The 14,969-nt window shown below is 39.2% G+C and overlaps 1 protein-coding gene across 17 annotated transcripts in view; it reads right to left on the minus strand.

Annotated features, from left to right (window-relative positions):
• Positions 1 to 3,911: 3,911 nt before the first annotated feature.
• Positions 3,912 to 14,969, minus strand: part of SLCO1A2 (solute carrier organic anion transporter family member 1A2) — a 98,381-nt gene continuing 87,323 nt past the window's right edge. For all 17 annotated transcript variants that reach the window (XM_008259561.5, XM_051850843.3, XM_089303917.1 and 14 more), the window contains 3 exons: positions 9,692 to 9,756; positions 9,028 to 9,145; positions 3,912 to 7,010 (listed from right to left, as the gene is read on the minus strand). In XM_008259561.5, the coding sequence (XP_008257783.1) occupies positions 6,794 to 7,010; positions 9,028 to 9,145; positions 9,692 to 9,756 (400 nt within the window). In that variant the 3' untranslated portion in view covers positions 3,912 to 6,793. The remainder of the gene's footprint in view (positions 7,011 to 9,027; positions 9,146 to 9,691; positions 9,757 to 14,969) is intronic.

Genomic DNA, 14,969 nt, shown 5'->3' on the forward strand with positions numbered 1-14,969 from the left:
TGTTTCCTGTTAGTGCACACCCTGGGAAGCAACAGTGACAGCTCAAGTAGTCGGGTTCTTGCCACCCGTATGGGAGATCCAATGAGTTCTAGAATCCTAGCTTCAGCCTCGCTCAACCCTGGTTGGTAAAGGCATTTGCAGAGTGAACTACTAGGAGCACTCTCTCCCTCCCTCCCTCTTCCCTCCCTCCCTCCCTCTCTCTCTCTCTCTCTCTCTCCCCCCTTTCCCCTTCTCCCCCCCCACTCTCTTCCCCTTCTCTCCCCTCTCTTCCCCCCCCCATAAAATAAAACAAACAAAACTTTGAAAAACATCCTAGCTAAGTGATTTGACTATTACAGTGTAAATTGGCTTCTGTCCTGTAATTACTCCGTTTTTGTTGCTGTAACAAAATACTCCTAGCAGAATAATTTAAAGGAAAGAGGCTGATTTAGCTCACAGTTCTAGAGGCTCAAAGTCCAAGACTGGGAGCTGCATCTGCTCAGCCCTGGGGGTGCTCCGTGGCAGGTGGAACCACAGTGCTTGTGGGAGAGATCCATGAAGAGACCGCAATCCAGAGCAATACAGGATCAGGTTTGCTCTTTGTGTTAACTAACAAGCCAGCCTCACGAGAGCTAAGCAGGTCCCAGGAGAACGACCTCATCCCCTCTGCAGGCAGCATAAACCCTGCTTCTTAAAGGTGCCAAAGCCTCTTAATTCCTCCACATTGGGGACCAAGCTTCCCACATACAAAATCTCCTAGAGAATAAACCACATCTAAACCACAGCATTCCCGAAGTAAGCAAATGTCCGCTTTTGTGTTTCCCTTTGAGAACTGGTTTCATCCAGAGTCCCAGCTAACACTTTGCCCAAAATTTCATTTCGTTGATGGATTCAAGGAAAGTCATAAGTCACACATTTTACCCAGTGTTTCTCTTACTTGAGGTGTGAGTGAGACATTTCATGTATAATTTTGTCATAATATACATTGTCCATGAACTTTCTAAGCATCCTTGTATTCATAGATTTCAAACTTATTTTACATCCAATAAACTTATCTTTAAAATTCTATTTTCTTAAAAATTTTTGAGGTATCCTCAAATTAGGATTCTACAGAGAAATAGAACTAACAGATAATTGTATATAGCCAGTGCTAGGGCACAGTGGATTAATCCTATGCCTGCGACACCCACATCCCATATGGGCACCAGTTCTAGTCCCAGCTGCTCCTCTTCAGATCCAGCTCTCTGCTATGGTCTGGGAAAGCAGTAGAAGCAGTAGAAGATGGCCCAAGCACTTGGGCCCCTCACCTACATGGGAGACCCAGAAGAAGCTCCTGGCTCCTGGCTCCTGGCTTCAGATCAGCTCAGCTCTGGCCATTGCGGCCATTTGGGGATGAACCAGTGGATGAAAACTTTTATTTCTGTCTCTCCTTCTCACTGTCTGTAACTCTAGATCTCGAATAAATAAATAAAAGCTTTAAAAAATAGTATATGGGAGACTTTGAGAAGTTCATGAAAAAACTGCATTACAGGATAATGCAAAATTGTCATGAGATTTCTCAGGCACCCTCATATACACACATAAATGCAGGCAGCCATGCAGAATGTAGACCTGAGGAAGGGTCAGTGCTGCATTCTGGTGCAGAGGAAGTCAGCTGGCACGAGGTCTGGAAAGTTCAGTCTTTATTAAGACCTTTCATGTAGAGGGTAAGTGTCTACTAATTTGAATGTTAATATAACAAAAAAAAATGGAAACCTTCACAAAAACATCTAGAACAGCATTTAACTAAAAATCTAGGTACCATGACCCATCAAGTTGACATACAAAAATAGCAAAGACTTGGGGCCAGCACTGTGGCTCAGCAGGGTAAGCCAGCACTTGGCGTGTTGGCATTGCATTTTGGAGTACAGATGTGCGTCCCTGCGGCTCCACTTCTGACCCAGCTCCCTGCTAATGCACCTGGGAAAGCAGTGGAAGATGGCCCAAGTGCTTGGGCCCATGCAGCCCCTATGGGAACCCAGGATGGAGCTCCTGGTTCCTGACTTCAGCCTGCTCAGCCTTTCAGCCTTAGCTGTTTTAACCATTTGGCGAATGAACCAGAGCATGGATGATCTCTCTCTCTCGATCTCTCTCTCTCTCTCTCTTTCTCTCTCTCTCACATTTCAAAAGATGCTAGTAGTTTGGTTGGGATTTTGTTGAACTTGTAGATGAATTTTACAAGAATCAGCATCCTTACAATGTTAAGTCTTTCAGCCAATGAACATGTTATGGGTCTTAATTTCTCTGAATAACATTTCTGTAGTTCGAGGGTAGATGTTTGGGACACCTGTTGGGAGATTGGTTTCTTGGATTTAAATGAGGAAATTTTTTTATGCTACACTAAGTTGAATGTGTATTATTCCATTTTCTTTCTCTGTAAAAAGTGTCTGAGGCTGGGCACTTTAAAAACAAGAGAAGTTTATTCAACTCACAGCTTTGGAGGCAGAAAGACCCAACAGCATGGCTCTAGCTCCTGTGATGGGCTCCTTGGCTGTCACATCATGGGACCTGGCTGCGTGGTGGCAGTGTGTGTGAGAGGGAGAGACCACAGGGTGAGACTGGACCTCTGAGCCAGGCAAGGGACCAGGCTTGTTCTTCCATAGCGATCCTTCCTGTGAGAACTCACTGGGTTATCATGAAAACTGCATTAACCTCATCCAAGGGCAGTTACCCCAGTGGCTTAAACACCTCCCGCTAATGCCTGTCTTTGAAAGATTCCTCATCACTTTTCACATCACCATACAAGGGACCAGGCTTCTAACACTGGACCCTTTGGGGAGCACCCTCAAACCATATCCCAAGCACAGCAGAATGTAATAATAACACTGCATTCTAACTGCTACTGAAATATGAAGACCATGCTTGATTTTCTATGTTGCCCTTTTATCCAGTCCACTTGCTTAGATTAACTTATTGATTTTTTGCTATTTTGTGTGTAGTTTTTAGGATTTCTGAATGCTCGTGTCACTGACATCTTTTTCTTTTCTTTGCCTTACAAATTTGAATTCTTTTTTATTGTTTATTAATATAAAGAGAATATATCATTATCAATAAATATTGCTTATCAATATGCATTCCACAGGTACAACTCCAAGAAAATATTCATAATACTCTCCTTCCCTCCCTCCATCTCTCCCTCCCCTAACTCCTTGAGGTCAAACATGCACAGTTCAGGCAGGGAAAAGGAAAATGGGCAATGTGTCCTCTCAGAAAGCTTTGTCTATTTATTTCAGAAAGAAATCCCTTTCCCAATTAAGAAACCCCAGCCAATATCTCATTGGCCTAGACAGTTATTTCTAACCACAGCCAACAACAAATGGGATATTCTGTTATTTGACTTTATTAGTTATTCAATAAGGAGTGGGGTTTTTTCTTTGTCCTCATTAATCCATAGCCATGATTTCTCACCAAGACTTGCATTAGAAGCTTATCCCAAAAACTCCAGTTAGTAACTTACTACATACCCATAGTGTTGAAATTACCAAGCACTTTTATTTAGTAATCTATAATTGTTTGCTGGGTATATTCATTCACTCTAATAAAATGATACCAGGTTACATTCTACTCGAATTCTGTGGTTTATGACGTACTAGTTTTCACCCCTCTCACCAACACACATATCCTCAAGAATCAAATACATAAGAAAACAGTAGTTCCACAAACACCTGTTGGTAATCCTCAACATGTCTTCTTCCCCTTCTATGAACTACATTATCTTATTTAGTACTATTGTTTTTACTCACATATAACCTTTATAAAATATTTTTAATTGTGTTTTATTTTTACAGGTGAAAAAAAAAGAACCAAAGAAAAGAAAGACAAATGCGTTGTTCTTTGATCCTCTTCATGGTAAGTCCAGTGTCCCAGAGGAAACCACTGAGTAGCAATTCTAGTTTTTTTTTTTTTTTTTTTTTTTTTAAGATTTATTTATTTACTTTGAAAGAGCGAGAGAGAGAAAGAGAGAGGGAGACAGACACAGAGATATATATTTCATCCTCTGGTTCACTCCCCAAATGGCTGCAATGTCCAGGGCTGGGCCAGGCCAAACCCAAGAGCTGCAGCTGGGTCTCCCACATGGGTGGCAGGGGCCCAAACACTAGAGCCATCTTCCAGTGCTTTTCCCAAGCCATTAGCGGGGAACTGGATTGGAAGTGGAGCAGCCAGGACACAAACCAGCACAAACATGGAATGCCAGCGTTGTAGGTGGCAGCTTTACCTGCTGTGCCACAATGCCAGCCCCTGGTTCTAGTTTTTATTGATCTGATGGTGAACTCCATAATGTTAATATGCATATACAAGGGACCAGCCCTGTGGTACAGTGGGTTAACGCCCTGGCCTGAAGCACTGGCATCCCATATGGGTGCCGGTTCTAGTCCCGGCTGCTCCTCTTCCAATCCAGCTCTCTGCTATGGCCTGGGAAAGCAGTAGAAGATGGCCCAAGTTCTTGGGCCCCTGCACCCGCATGGCAGACCCGGAAGAAGATTCTGGCTCCTGGCTTCGGACTGGCGTAGCTCCAGCCATTGCGGCCATCTGGGGAGTGAACCATCGGATGGAAGACCTCTCTCTCTCTCTCTGCCTCTCCTCTTTCTGTGTAACTCTGACTTTGGAACAAATAAATAAATCTTTAAAAAAAATGCATATACAATTTAATATTCACTTAACAAGTTTTAAAACACAACTGCTAGCCAGCATGCATGAGGGGTGGTTTTTCCTTCTTTTTGCATTTCTTTTTAAATTTTCTGTGTGTTTTTTTTCTGAAGTTAACTTTCAAAATTTCTATAAAATTGGTTATTCTAATTCCATTAACTACAGACTCCCAAAAATATTAAATGAGAAAATTCATGACCCTAGACTTCTCATGACCTGTTCTCCCAATCCTGTTCTCCAACTCTGCCTGCCATGCCATCATCTCTTCCCGCATGAGAGCTGTAAAAGTTCCCAGAATAAGAACTGATCTTTCTAGGCCTCTTGGGTGCCAGCGGAAGAGATCCTGGGGGAACCCAAAGCACTCAACACCCCTTTCTCTGGCTGCTTCTCCCTCACTGAGCAGAGTCAAGACAGAACTGTTTGTTCCCAGAGTCAAATGCCATCCCTCCCATGAGTGGTAAGAAAGAACTTCAGGCATGAGTCCAAAGCTATGTCTGCCAGGGCCTCTGGGTGAGCTATGTGCAAAGTAAGGCCCAGCTTCCTCTGATAACCTCAAATCGATCAATAGGAGTGGCAAAAGGCCACCAGTTCTGCTTCTCAGCTTGCCTCCGTGACAGAGGAGACCCAGAGGAGCCCAGTCCCCACCTGCCTGGTTCTGTCACAGCTTTACTCACACTAATCTCATTACGTCCTTTGTTCCTGTGTGTGTCATTCACCTACAAGTCCCAGAGTTCCATGTCATCTTACAGCTCCCTTCTGCTTTCCCTAAGTCTGATTTCCCTTTGCCTTCTACTCTTCAGTTTTTGTCTCAGATTCCTGTTCCCCAAAATGTGCACATTCACTGTGATCTCTGGATCTCAGTCCACCATCACCAAAATCCTCTAAAATCTGAGATTCATCAGTGAGCATTTCTTCACCACGAAGAATTGCTAAGAAATTACACACTAAGAAAAAATACACACCAAGAAAATCACACACACCAGGAAAAATCTGCTTCTCCTGCGACCTTCTACAACAGGTGTTCACTGTCTCTCACAGCATTCTAGGATAGGACTCTCAAACGAGAAGTCCTATATTACCAGTACATTTTCTTGTACCACTAAAAACGTTCCCTTCTGTGACTGCACTCATAAGGTACAAAATAGTTTTTAATGTGCCCCTTGAATTCTATTCATCTCCATTTCATGGTTTTCAAATACTTTTTCATTCTTTAAGATGATTTGTGGAAAATTAGTATCTGTGTTCTAACTTAGGCCCCAAGAGGTGTCACAAACATTGGTCCATGGGGTCTTCCCCTGAATGTGGGAATGTCACCCTTTGACAACATCTGAAACTACAACAAGTTGCTAAAGACTGTTTTCCTAATATTGTCCTTTTATTCCTAGACTCAGCATTTACTTTTCAGAATGACATCACTGACAGATATGAACTGCTTTAAAAAAAATAGTTCCAACAGTCTTTTCTACAAGATTTTTAATTACCTGATTAATTACTCAATTCTCTGGACAAAATGAGCAAATCATAGGATATGAGTATTAAGGGAGACAGCTGAAAGCAAGAAATGGCACATCACTGAGTCATCTGTTTCAAAGATGTGTCAGGAATGAAGATGAAGAGTCAAAGAACAATTCCTAAACAGAATAATATAACGTAGATGTTCTCACAGAAAAAGATAACATCTGTTAGAAGTGATAAATTTGAATAAAATATTTAAGTGTTCATATAAACAGAATGAAAATTTCCATTTCTGAGTGTCTCTATATCAAAGCACAAACTCAAGATTTAAGTAAATTTTATACAGTAAATTTTCAAACTATTTTGAAAGGTGATATAGGAAATATACCCTTACTTTGTGAGAGTTAAGAGAGAATTGCTGTTTTAACATTAACATGAAGCTGGTCTAAAATTCTGGTTAGGAGGCTGCAATAAATTTTCCCCTTGGCAAAATCTCAAATGCGATTTTGTTATTTCAGAAATACTATCAGCAAACATTTTTATCATGAGTACAAAACATTTTTGAGGTTCTTAAAGACAAGAAAAAGTTACCTGTAGTACCTCTATTGATTTTTAAAACAACTAAGTTGTACAGTACATTCTCCCAATCTGAGAGGGATGATCAAATAGTACATTACAGTTTAGTTTTTAATTCATCATCATTTGAAATCTTGGAATTTTGGTGGACGTCTTTCAACTCATTTTGCTTCTCTGTATCCTTAGTCTCAAGTTCAGTTCCTGGAGGAGCAGTTTCACCGGGCAGCCGACGGTTCCGCAAAAGAACCAGGATCCATATGGCTGGAAAAATGCTCAATCCCCGCAGAGCTGCTGGCAATCCGAGGTAAATGTATCTAGTTTAAAAAAAAATATTTAAACGTATTAAATCTTACATAGGCCATATTGTTAGTACAAGCAAATTTTTATATCTTTATTGACATTTTATTCCTTTAAGGACAATAACAGCTAGTGTTTTTTTGTTTTTTTTGTTTGTTTGTTTTTTGTTTTTTTTTTGACAGGCAGAGTGGACAGTGAGAGAGAGAGAGACAGAGAGAAAGGTCTTCCTTTGCCGTTGGTTCACCCTCCAATGGCCGCCGCGGCTGGCGCGCTGAACAGCTAGTGTTTTACATGTCAAGCTTACATAAATAGCTCTGTTGAGCTCTTTTAATTCCAATTTTGTTAAAAAAATTGGAGAAGGGTTCCATGCAGAAAATCTAAATTTACCTTTTTTTCTAATCCTTTGTCATTGATTTTATTATGACTGCCTGAACTGAATAGAACCTGTAACTTAAATTTAATGCTGACGGTGTTAGATTTATTTCAGTATTGGATAAGCGTGCCTCTGTAGAATCTCCATTAACTGATAGAAACCTTGTGTGTCATTTTCAGTGACCTTCATCAGGTTAAGGAAGCTTTTCTTCTCTACTCTTAGTCCACTCAATTTTTTTTTTATTATGAATCACTTTTCTGCATTTAGTTTTTTCACATTTCCTATATTCATAGGGTGTGTTATACCAGTAGATTGTTTTATATATTCATCCATCCTTGCATTTCCTTTTTCTTTCTTTTTTTTTTTTTTTTTTTTTTTGACAGGCAGAGTGGACAGTGAGAGAGAGACAGAGAGAAAGGTCTTCCTTTGCCATTGGTTCACCCTCCAATGGCCAGCTCTGCGGCCGGCGCACCGCGCTGATCCGATGGCAGGAGCCAGGTACTTATCCTGGTCTCCCATGGGGTGCAGGGCCCAAGTACTCGGGCCATCCTCCACTGCCTTCCCGGGCCACAACAGAGAGCTGGCCTGGAAGAGGGGCAACCGGGAAAGAATCCGGCGCCCCTACTGGGACTAGAACCCGGTGTGCCAGTGCCGTTAGGTGGAGGATTAGCCTATTGAGCCACGGCGCCAGCCCATCCTTGCATTTCTAAAATAAACTCCATTAGTGATTTTTATACATTATTAGATTCAATTTGTTAATTTTACGTAGAGTTTTCATGTATATTTATATCACCGTACGATCTTTTCATGTGCTGAGCTCATCCAGTAGGAGTATTAAGACTGTACTAATTTTGTAAATTGCATACTGAGTTCCTGGTTCCTGGCTTCAGCAGAACCCCACCCCAGCTGTTCAGGCAATTGAGGAGTGAACCAGCAGATGAAAGATCTTTCTCTCTCTCTGCTTACAACTCTGCCTTGCAAATAAAATGAAAATGAATAATAAATGTTTTGTAAAATGGGCTTTTCAAAAAAAGAGAAAAATCTTTGAAGGTTCTAAACAATGCTAAACTGTTGTCAGTAAATGAAATATTTTCTTACCCAATTTAAACAAAATTTAATTGTCCGAATTATTAAAAGAAAATAGGATAGCAAAAGAAAAGAGTTTTGCACAAAATCATATCTAAATTAATAGAAAATAAGGCATTAGGAGACATGAATAGTATTTCTTCAGCAAAATTTGGTGAAAAGACAACAAGTACACAGGAGAACAGAGGCAGGGGGTGAGAGGAAGTGAGGCTTCAGACTAGCAAGGTGATGCAAAGATGTAGGTTGAAAGGAAGAAACTCTGGAGAGCAATGTCTTCTGGTTAGGTAGCTTGCATACACCCAGTACCTCCAGCGGTGTACTGCTGGCTCACAGTTTAATAACTCTGAAAGGCTAAACAGGGAAGCCAGCCCTGCTTACATTTATCAAGCACTTGAGAGAAAATGGGGAAACAAAAGTCTAGCAGGTGAGTAAGGAGTGGAGGCTTAGTGTCATGTCTAATCTGAAAGCAGAGCCCAAGGTGTACTTGTCACTGACAAAGAAATCTTAGCAATGAATGGTACCATTTTCTGTACCATCTGTGCTTAGAAGCGGTTCTAAGGAAGGGTTATCGTTACCTGAAGTAAATGGAATCATAAAATCGGCATGCCCCCGGCTCACCACATTTCAGGGTTCCCCACTGTAAGCACGTGGAGTCAATCAAAGCTCCAAAATATATTGGTGCAGGAATGCCAGCTACAATTACAGACAGACAGAAGAAACCGTCAACATGGCAATAATTAAGATATATTCTTTCAAATGGAAACATTTCAGTTTTCCTTATTTGTACAACAAAGTTCATCAAGATAAAATTCTAATACTCTAAAGTGTATTTTAGAAATTACAGTTTTTTACCATAATGTTTCCAAATTATAAAGGCTAAGTAATCCGATGAATAAAATGGGAAATCACTCATAGAGTAAAATATTGAATTAAAGGTTCTGCACTTTAAAGGTTTTCTTAAGCGTTTGGGGAGTAGACTGAGTACACATTCTCAAATCATTTCCTGTTCGTTTTCTTTATGAGTCTTCTAATAGATAAAAAGTAGGATTAGGATCAGATAGGGCCTTTGAAGTACAGGAGAAACTGCCTATCTCTTTAAGCATGCCATTTTCATACAGATTGCAAAGTGCTCATTACAAACAGAAGGGATTTTTCCAACACTGTTATGCTAAACAATTATTTCATTTGCTTAATTTAATACCGGTCTGATGTGATGTTGGAAAAAATATCTATTTTTACCAAATATTCTTGTGCAAAATGCATGGAGCCCCACACCAAGAGACTTCTCTTCAGAACTGATACACCTACAAGACAAATAAATCTGTAAACAAATGGAAAAAATTTAAAACCTACCATTATTTCTTTAAAGGGCTATTTGTATGCTAGTAACACACATTGAGCCTTAGACAATTTACCCAGGTCTTGGTTATCTAACTTGTAGCTGACACATAGGAACCTCATGTCTGGCTATTGGTTTTTAACTCACCACTTTTCATATTCTATCAGACAGACAGTAAAGAACAAATGTTTCAAAAAAATCTGTTTCTGTTCCAATACCCTCCTATTGAGGGCAGTGGTTCCAGACTCTAATGATTGACCGTTCAGCTCAAAGCAAGAGCAATGCAGCTCTAGTCATATCCAGATTCACAAAATGAAGCAATACTAGGACTTCACATAAATAAATGTCAGAAGGATAGGTAAAATCAGAAGAAAGTGATAGAAAAAAGCCAAAGCAAACCATTTTAAATGATGGGGTAGAATTCAATAGTTACAAAGATAATCTTCCATTCTCTCCAAAAACTTCTCATCTTGTCACTCTTGCCTGAATGTAACTATAAATGGAAATACCAACCACAATGGTGTCTCACTCATTCCAGCATCATATGGCAACCCGCTTGGGAATTTTCCTCTGTGAACTCTCCCTGTTCCTTCCACCTCCTCGATTAATTGAAAGCTGGGAAAATGAAAGCAGCTTTCTTCTCAAAAGGTTGCCATACATAGAAACAGCTGCATTTTATTGGTATTTTCTTGGAACAGGTACTTTCCTGGATGGACTTATTTACAAATTTAGAAAGTGAGACGCAGTTGATCGAGACACCGTCTGACAGAGAACTTGTTAAACACCATTAGTAATTTTACTGAGAAAGGAAAAAAATCCAGGAAACCTAGCATGACCCTCGTAGTCACCTTTGAATACAGAAAAGAATGCATTTAAAGTTTTGCTGAAGAATTATTCTTTCTTCCCTATCTTTAACATAGTATTTTATGATCTCACAAAAACATGAACTTTTAATAGCTCTTATTAATAGCAAACTGTTCAAGATATTTTATTGCTTGATATTAATCAGAGCATCCATTTCTAGAAACCAGGGATCAGAAAGGAAAATTGAATGTTTTATGGTGAAAATTCTGACAGAAGGCCAGTGCTGTGGTGTCACAGGTTAAGCCATCACCTGTAGTGCTGGCATCCAGTATGGGCAGTGGTTTAAGTCCCTTTTGCTCTGCTTCAAATCTAGCCCCCTGTTAATGTTCCTGGGAAAGCAGTGGAAGATGGCCCAAGTGTTTGGGCCTTTGCACCCCTGTGGGAGACCAAGATGCAGCTCCAGGCTCCTGGCTTCTGTCTGGCCCAGCCTTGCCACTCTTCCAGCCATCTGGGGAGTGAACCAGCAGATGCAAGAACTTCCCCCAAACTTTGTATCTCCTTCTCTTTCTCCATAATCTGCTTTTCAAGTAAACAAATAAATCTTTAAAAAGAGTAAGAAAATTCTGACAGAAATTAATAAAGTAGTTCTTCAAAAATGGCAAACAAGCATCCTTCCATCATCATGGTAGGAATATTCACAGTTCTAGGAATATTCACAGTTCTAGAGAACAGATATATCTATAAAAATATTCATGTGCTAAACCCTCTAATATGATCTTGACAAGAGATGAGGAGGAGAGAAGAGACACAAACAGAGCATTACTTGTCATTAAATACTTGTCTTATTAGGGAATATATATTACTACTGAAATATTTTTAATAACATAAATGTAGTTAAGAACTTCAACAACAGGTTAATTATTTTAAAAGTGTAGCTTTCCTTTTTTAAAAAAGATTTATTTATTTAGTTGAAAGTCAGAGTTACAGAGAGAGAGGAGAGGCAGAGAGAGAAGTCCATCTGATGGTTCACTCCCCAACTGGCCACAATGGCTGGAGCTGTGCTGATCTGAAGCCAGGAGCCAGGAGCTTCTTCCAGGCCTCCCACATGGGTGCAAGGGCCCAAGGACTTGGGCCATCTTCTACAGCTTTCCCAGGCCATAGCAGAGAGCTGGATCAGATAAGGAGCAGCCAGGACTAAAACTGGCATCCATATGGGATGCCAGCACTTCAGGCCAGGGTGTTAACCCACTGCACCACAACACTGGCCCTCTTAAAAGTATAGCTTTCAAAGTAGCAAGGGAAATAATCCAGTGTACACAATGGGAATTTTAAAAATAAAAGGTATAATAATAGTTCTCAATAATTATAATAAATGTAAATAGATTAAACTCACCACTCCTGGCTTTAAAAAATCAGATCTAGTAACTTGTTTATGAAGAGATTGAAGATTGGAGAAAAAGAGATGGAAACAAATATAACAGGTATGCTATAAGCCAGAAGAAACCAGTTTTGCAATTATAATACACAAAATTCTGTAAAAGAAAATACTGAAAGAATTAAATATTAGGTCCTGATAATAATAAAAGCACAATGCTCAAAATAAAAAAGCAATCTAAGTGTTAAATAGTTGACCAAAGAACAATAGAGCAAGCCCAAAAGGAGAAAAAAAAGCACAGGATGAAAATCAGAAATCCATGTTATAAAGATTAACAGAACCTAAAACTGATCCATCCTTTCTTCCTACCTTCCTTCCTTCCTTATCATTTATTTCAAAGGCAGAGACATGGAGAGATCTTCCATCCACTGGTTCATTCACCAAACACCTGCAACAACCAGTGCTAAGTCAGGCCAAAGCCAGGATTCTAGAACTCCATCCAGGTGCCCCACATGGGTGACAGGGACCCATGTACTTGAGCCATCACCTGCTACCTCCTAGAGTGATCATTAGTAGAAAGCTGGATTTGTAGTAGATGAATTGGAAAAAGCAGCAGAAGATGGCCCAAGTGCCTGAAGCCCTGCCACCCATGTGGGAGACCTAGAAAAAGCTCTTGGCTCCTGACTTCTACCTGGCCCAGTCCCAGCCATTACAGCCATCTAGAGGGTGAGTCAGCAGATGAAAGATCTCTCTATCCCCCCTACCTCTCCCTCTCCCTCTTTCTCTCTCTCTCTCCCTCTCCCTCTCTCCCTCTCCCCCTCTCTCCCTCTCTCCCTCTTTCTCTCTCTCTCTGTGTATGTGTGCCTCTCTTTAACTCTCAAATAAATAATGTTTGAAAAAATGACAGATAGACAATCTTCCTGTGACATTGATCAAAAAAGAAAAATTCAAATGAAATACAGAATAAAAAAGGGAAAACACCTTTAGATTCATAAGAGAATATGAGAATGATAAAAATATTATAAATACCTATAGACTAACATGTAAGCAACATGTATAAGCAGAAACAGAAAGCGTGAATAGACAATAACACTAAGTAAATGAAAATAATTAACAATAATAACAATTAAATCACAATATCCAAATAAATCCAAAATACAAATAAATTTATGGGTGAATTTACAAATTTTCAACAAACAGATATTTAATATAAAAGTATATAACAATGTAATTAGAGAAATCAAAAAAATAAATATTTACCAATTCATTTTGGGGGCCTAGAGTTATTCAAAGTAGAAAGTAATGTATTTTCTTATCAACATAAATATAGCTATTTTAAATAAAATATTTACATGAACAAAATCATGTATAAAATATGTTGTGAATAAGTGGTATTTTCTCAGGTATTCAAATAGAGTTCAATACCAAAATGTCAATCACTTAGAGGCCAGTGTAGTGGCTTAATGGGTTAATCTGCCAATGCCTGCTCCACTTCCTATCCAGCTTCCTGCTAAAGGCCCAGATACTTGGGCCCCTGCACCCACATGGGAGACCTGGAAGAAACTCCTGGCTCCTGGCTTCAGCCTGGTCATTGCAACCATTTGGGAGTAAGCAACAGATGGAGGTTTTGCTCTTTCTCTGTCTTGCCCTCTCTCCCTGTAACTTTGCCTTTCAAATAAACCAATATATCTGTAAGAATATATATCAATCAGTTTATTTCACCAAGCTGCATTCTTGAATAGCAAAATTGTATATAAGCGAAGGGGTTTTAGTGCCACTGCTTAGGTCACCACTTGGGATGCATCTAGCCTTAAGGGAGAGTTGATCTGTATCCCAGCTACTCCGCTTCCCATCCAGCTCCCTGCTAATGTGCCTGAGAGGGCAGGAGATAATGGCCCAGGCTGTTGGGTCCCTGCTGCCCATATGTGAGACCTAGAAGGAGTTCTGGGCTCTGCTTCAGCCTTGCCCACCTCCAGGTGATATGAGCATTTATTAAATGAACCATTGGGGAAAGATCTGTCTCTGTCTCTGTCCCTCTCTCTCTATCACTCTGCATTTCAAATAAACAACAACAACAAAACAAATAATAAATCTTTTTTTAAAAATTAATGTGTGTATCCTAGATGAAGAAAAATATCTTATAAAGTGCCATATATATATTTATTATTAAGAACTTAGTAGATGAAATTTATATATTAAAATCTAAAACAAGCATAATAAAGACAAATTTCATATGATTTTCATTATGCTTAGAAAAAAACAGAATATTTGCTATCACACTATTGTTTAATATAGTTGTTGGAGATCATAGTTAATGCTATAAGAAAAATTCTAAAGTTTAAGATGTATAATGTTTAGAAGAAATAAACTCTTCATATTAGTATATAAAAATCTACATAGAAAAAATAACAAACTAAGCAAATTATTGGAACAAATTAAAAAGAATGCTGGGTAAAATACAAGTTTTAAAAAGTCAACATTTCTCTAAGCCACCAAAAATCAACTGGAAAATATGAGAAAATGCCAGCACAAATATGCACATATGTACATCTGTATATATATATATATATCCATACAAAATGGCATAAGATTTTATAATTACACTTATATATATAATTTTATTGTTATTTTAAATTGAAGCTTTAATTTAGTGTAATATGTAATTATCACTTATATAATTATAAAAATAAAAGAAAATGGCACACACATACACATATGCATTAGATAATACTACCAAATGGCACCATTTACAAGCACAAATATATGTGCAGTCAATACAAATATAACTTTAACTATATGTACAACTAATACAGATTAATTTACAATCACAAATGTATACATATGCTAGTATACATTGAAGGGGAATGCTGGAGACTAAGCTCTACAAAATCTCTTTCAGGAGATTCAATGGACTTCTGGTTGTTGAAAGATCCCCCACTGGAAGGGGAATCTCCAAGTCCATGAGGACAGAAGCCCCATGCGCAGGACCTGGATTGCAT

Source organism: Oryctolagus cuniculus, chromosome 9 (assembly GCF_051225735.1).
Source record: "Oryctolagus cuniculus isolate XC-2025 breed Fujian yellow rabbit chromosome 9, ASM5122573v1, whole genome shotgun sequence".
NCBI classification, from domain to species: domain Eukaryota; kingdom Metazoa; phylum Chordata; class Mammalia; order Lagomorpha; family Leporidae; genus Oryctolagus; species Oryctolagus cuniculus.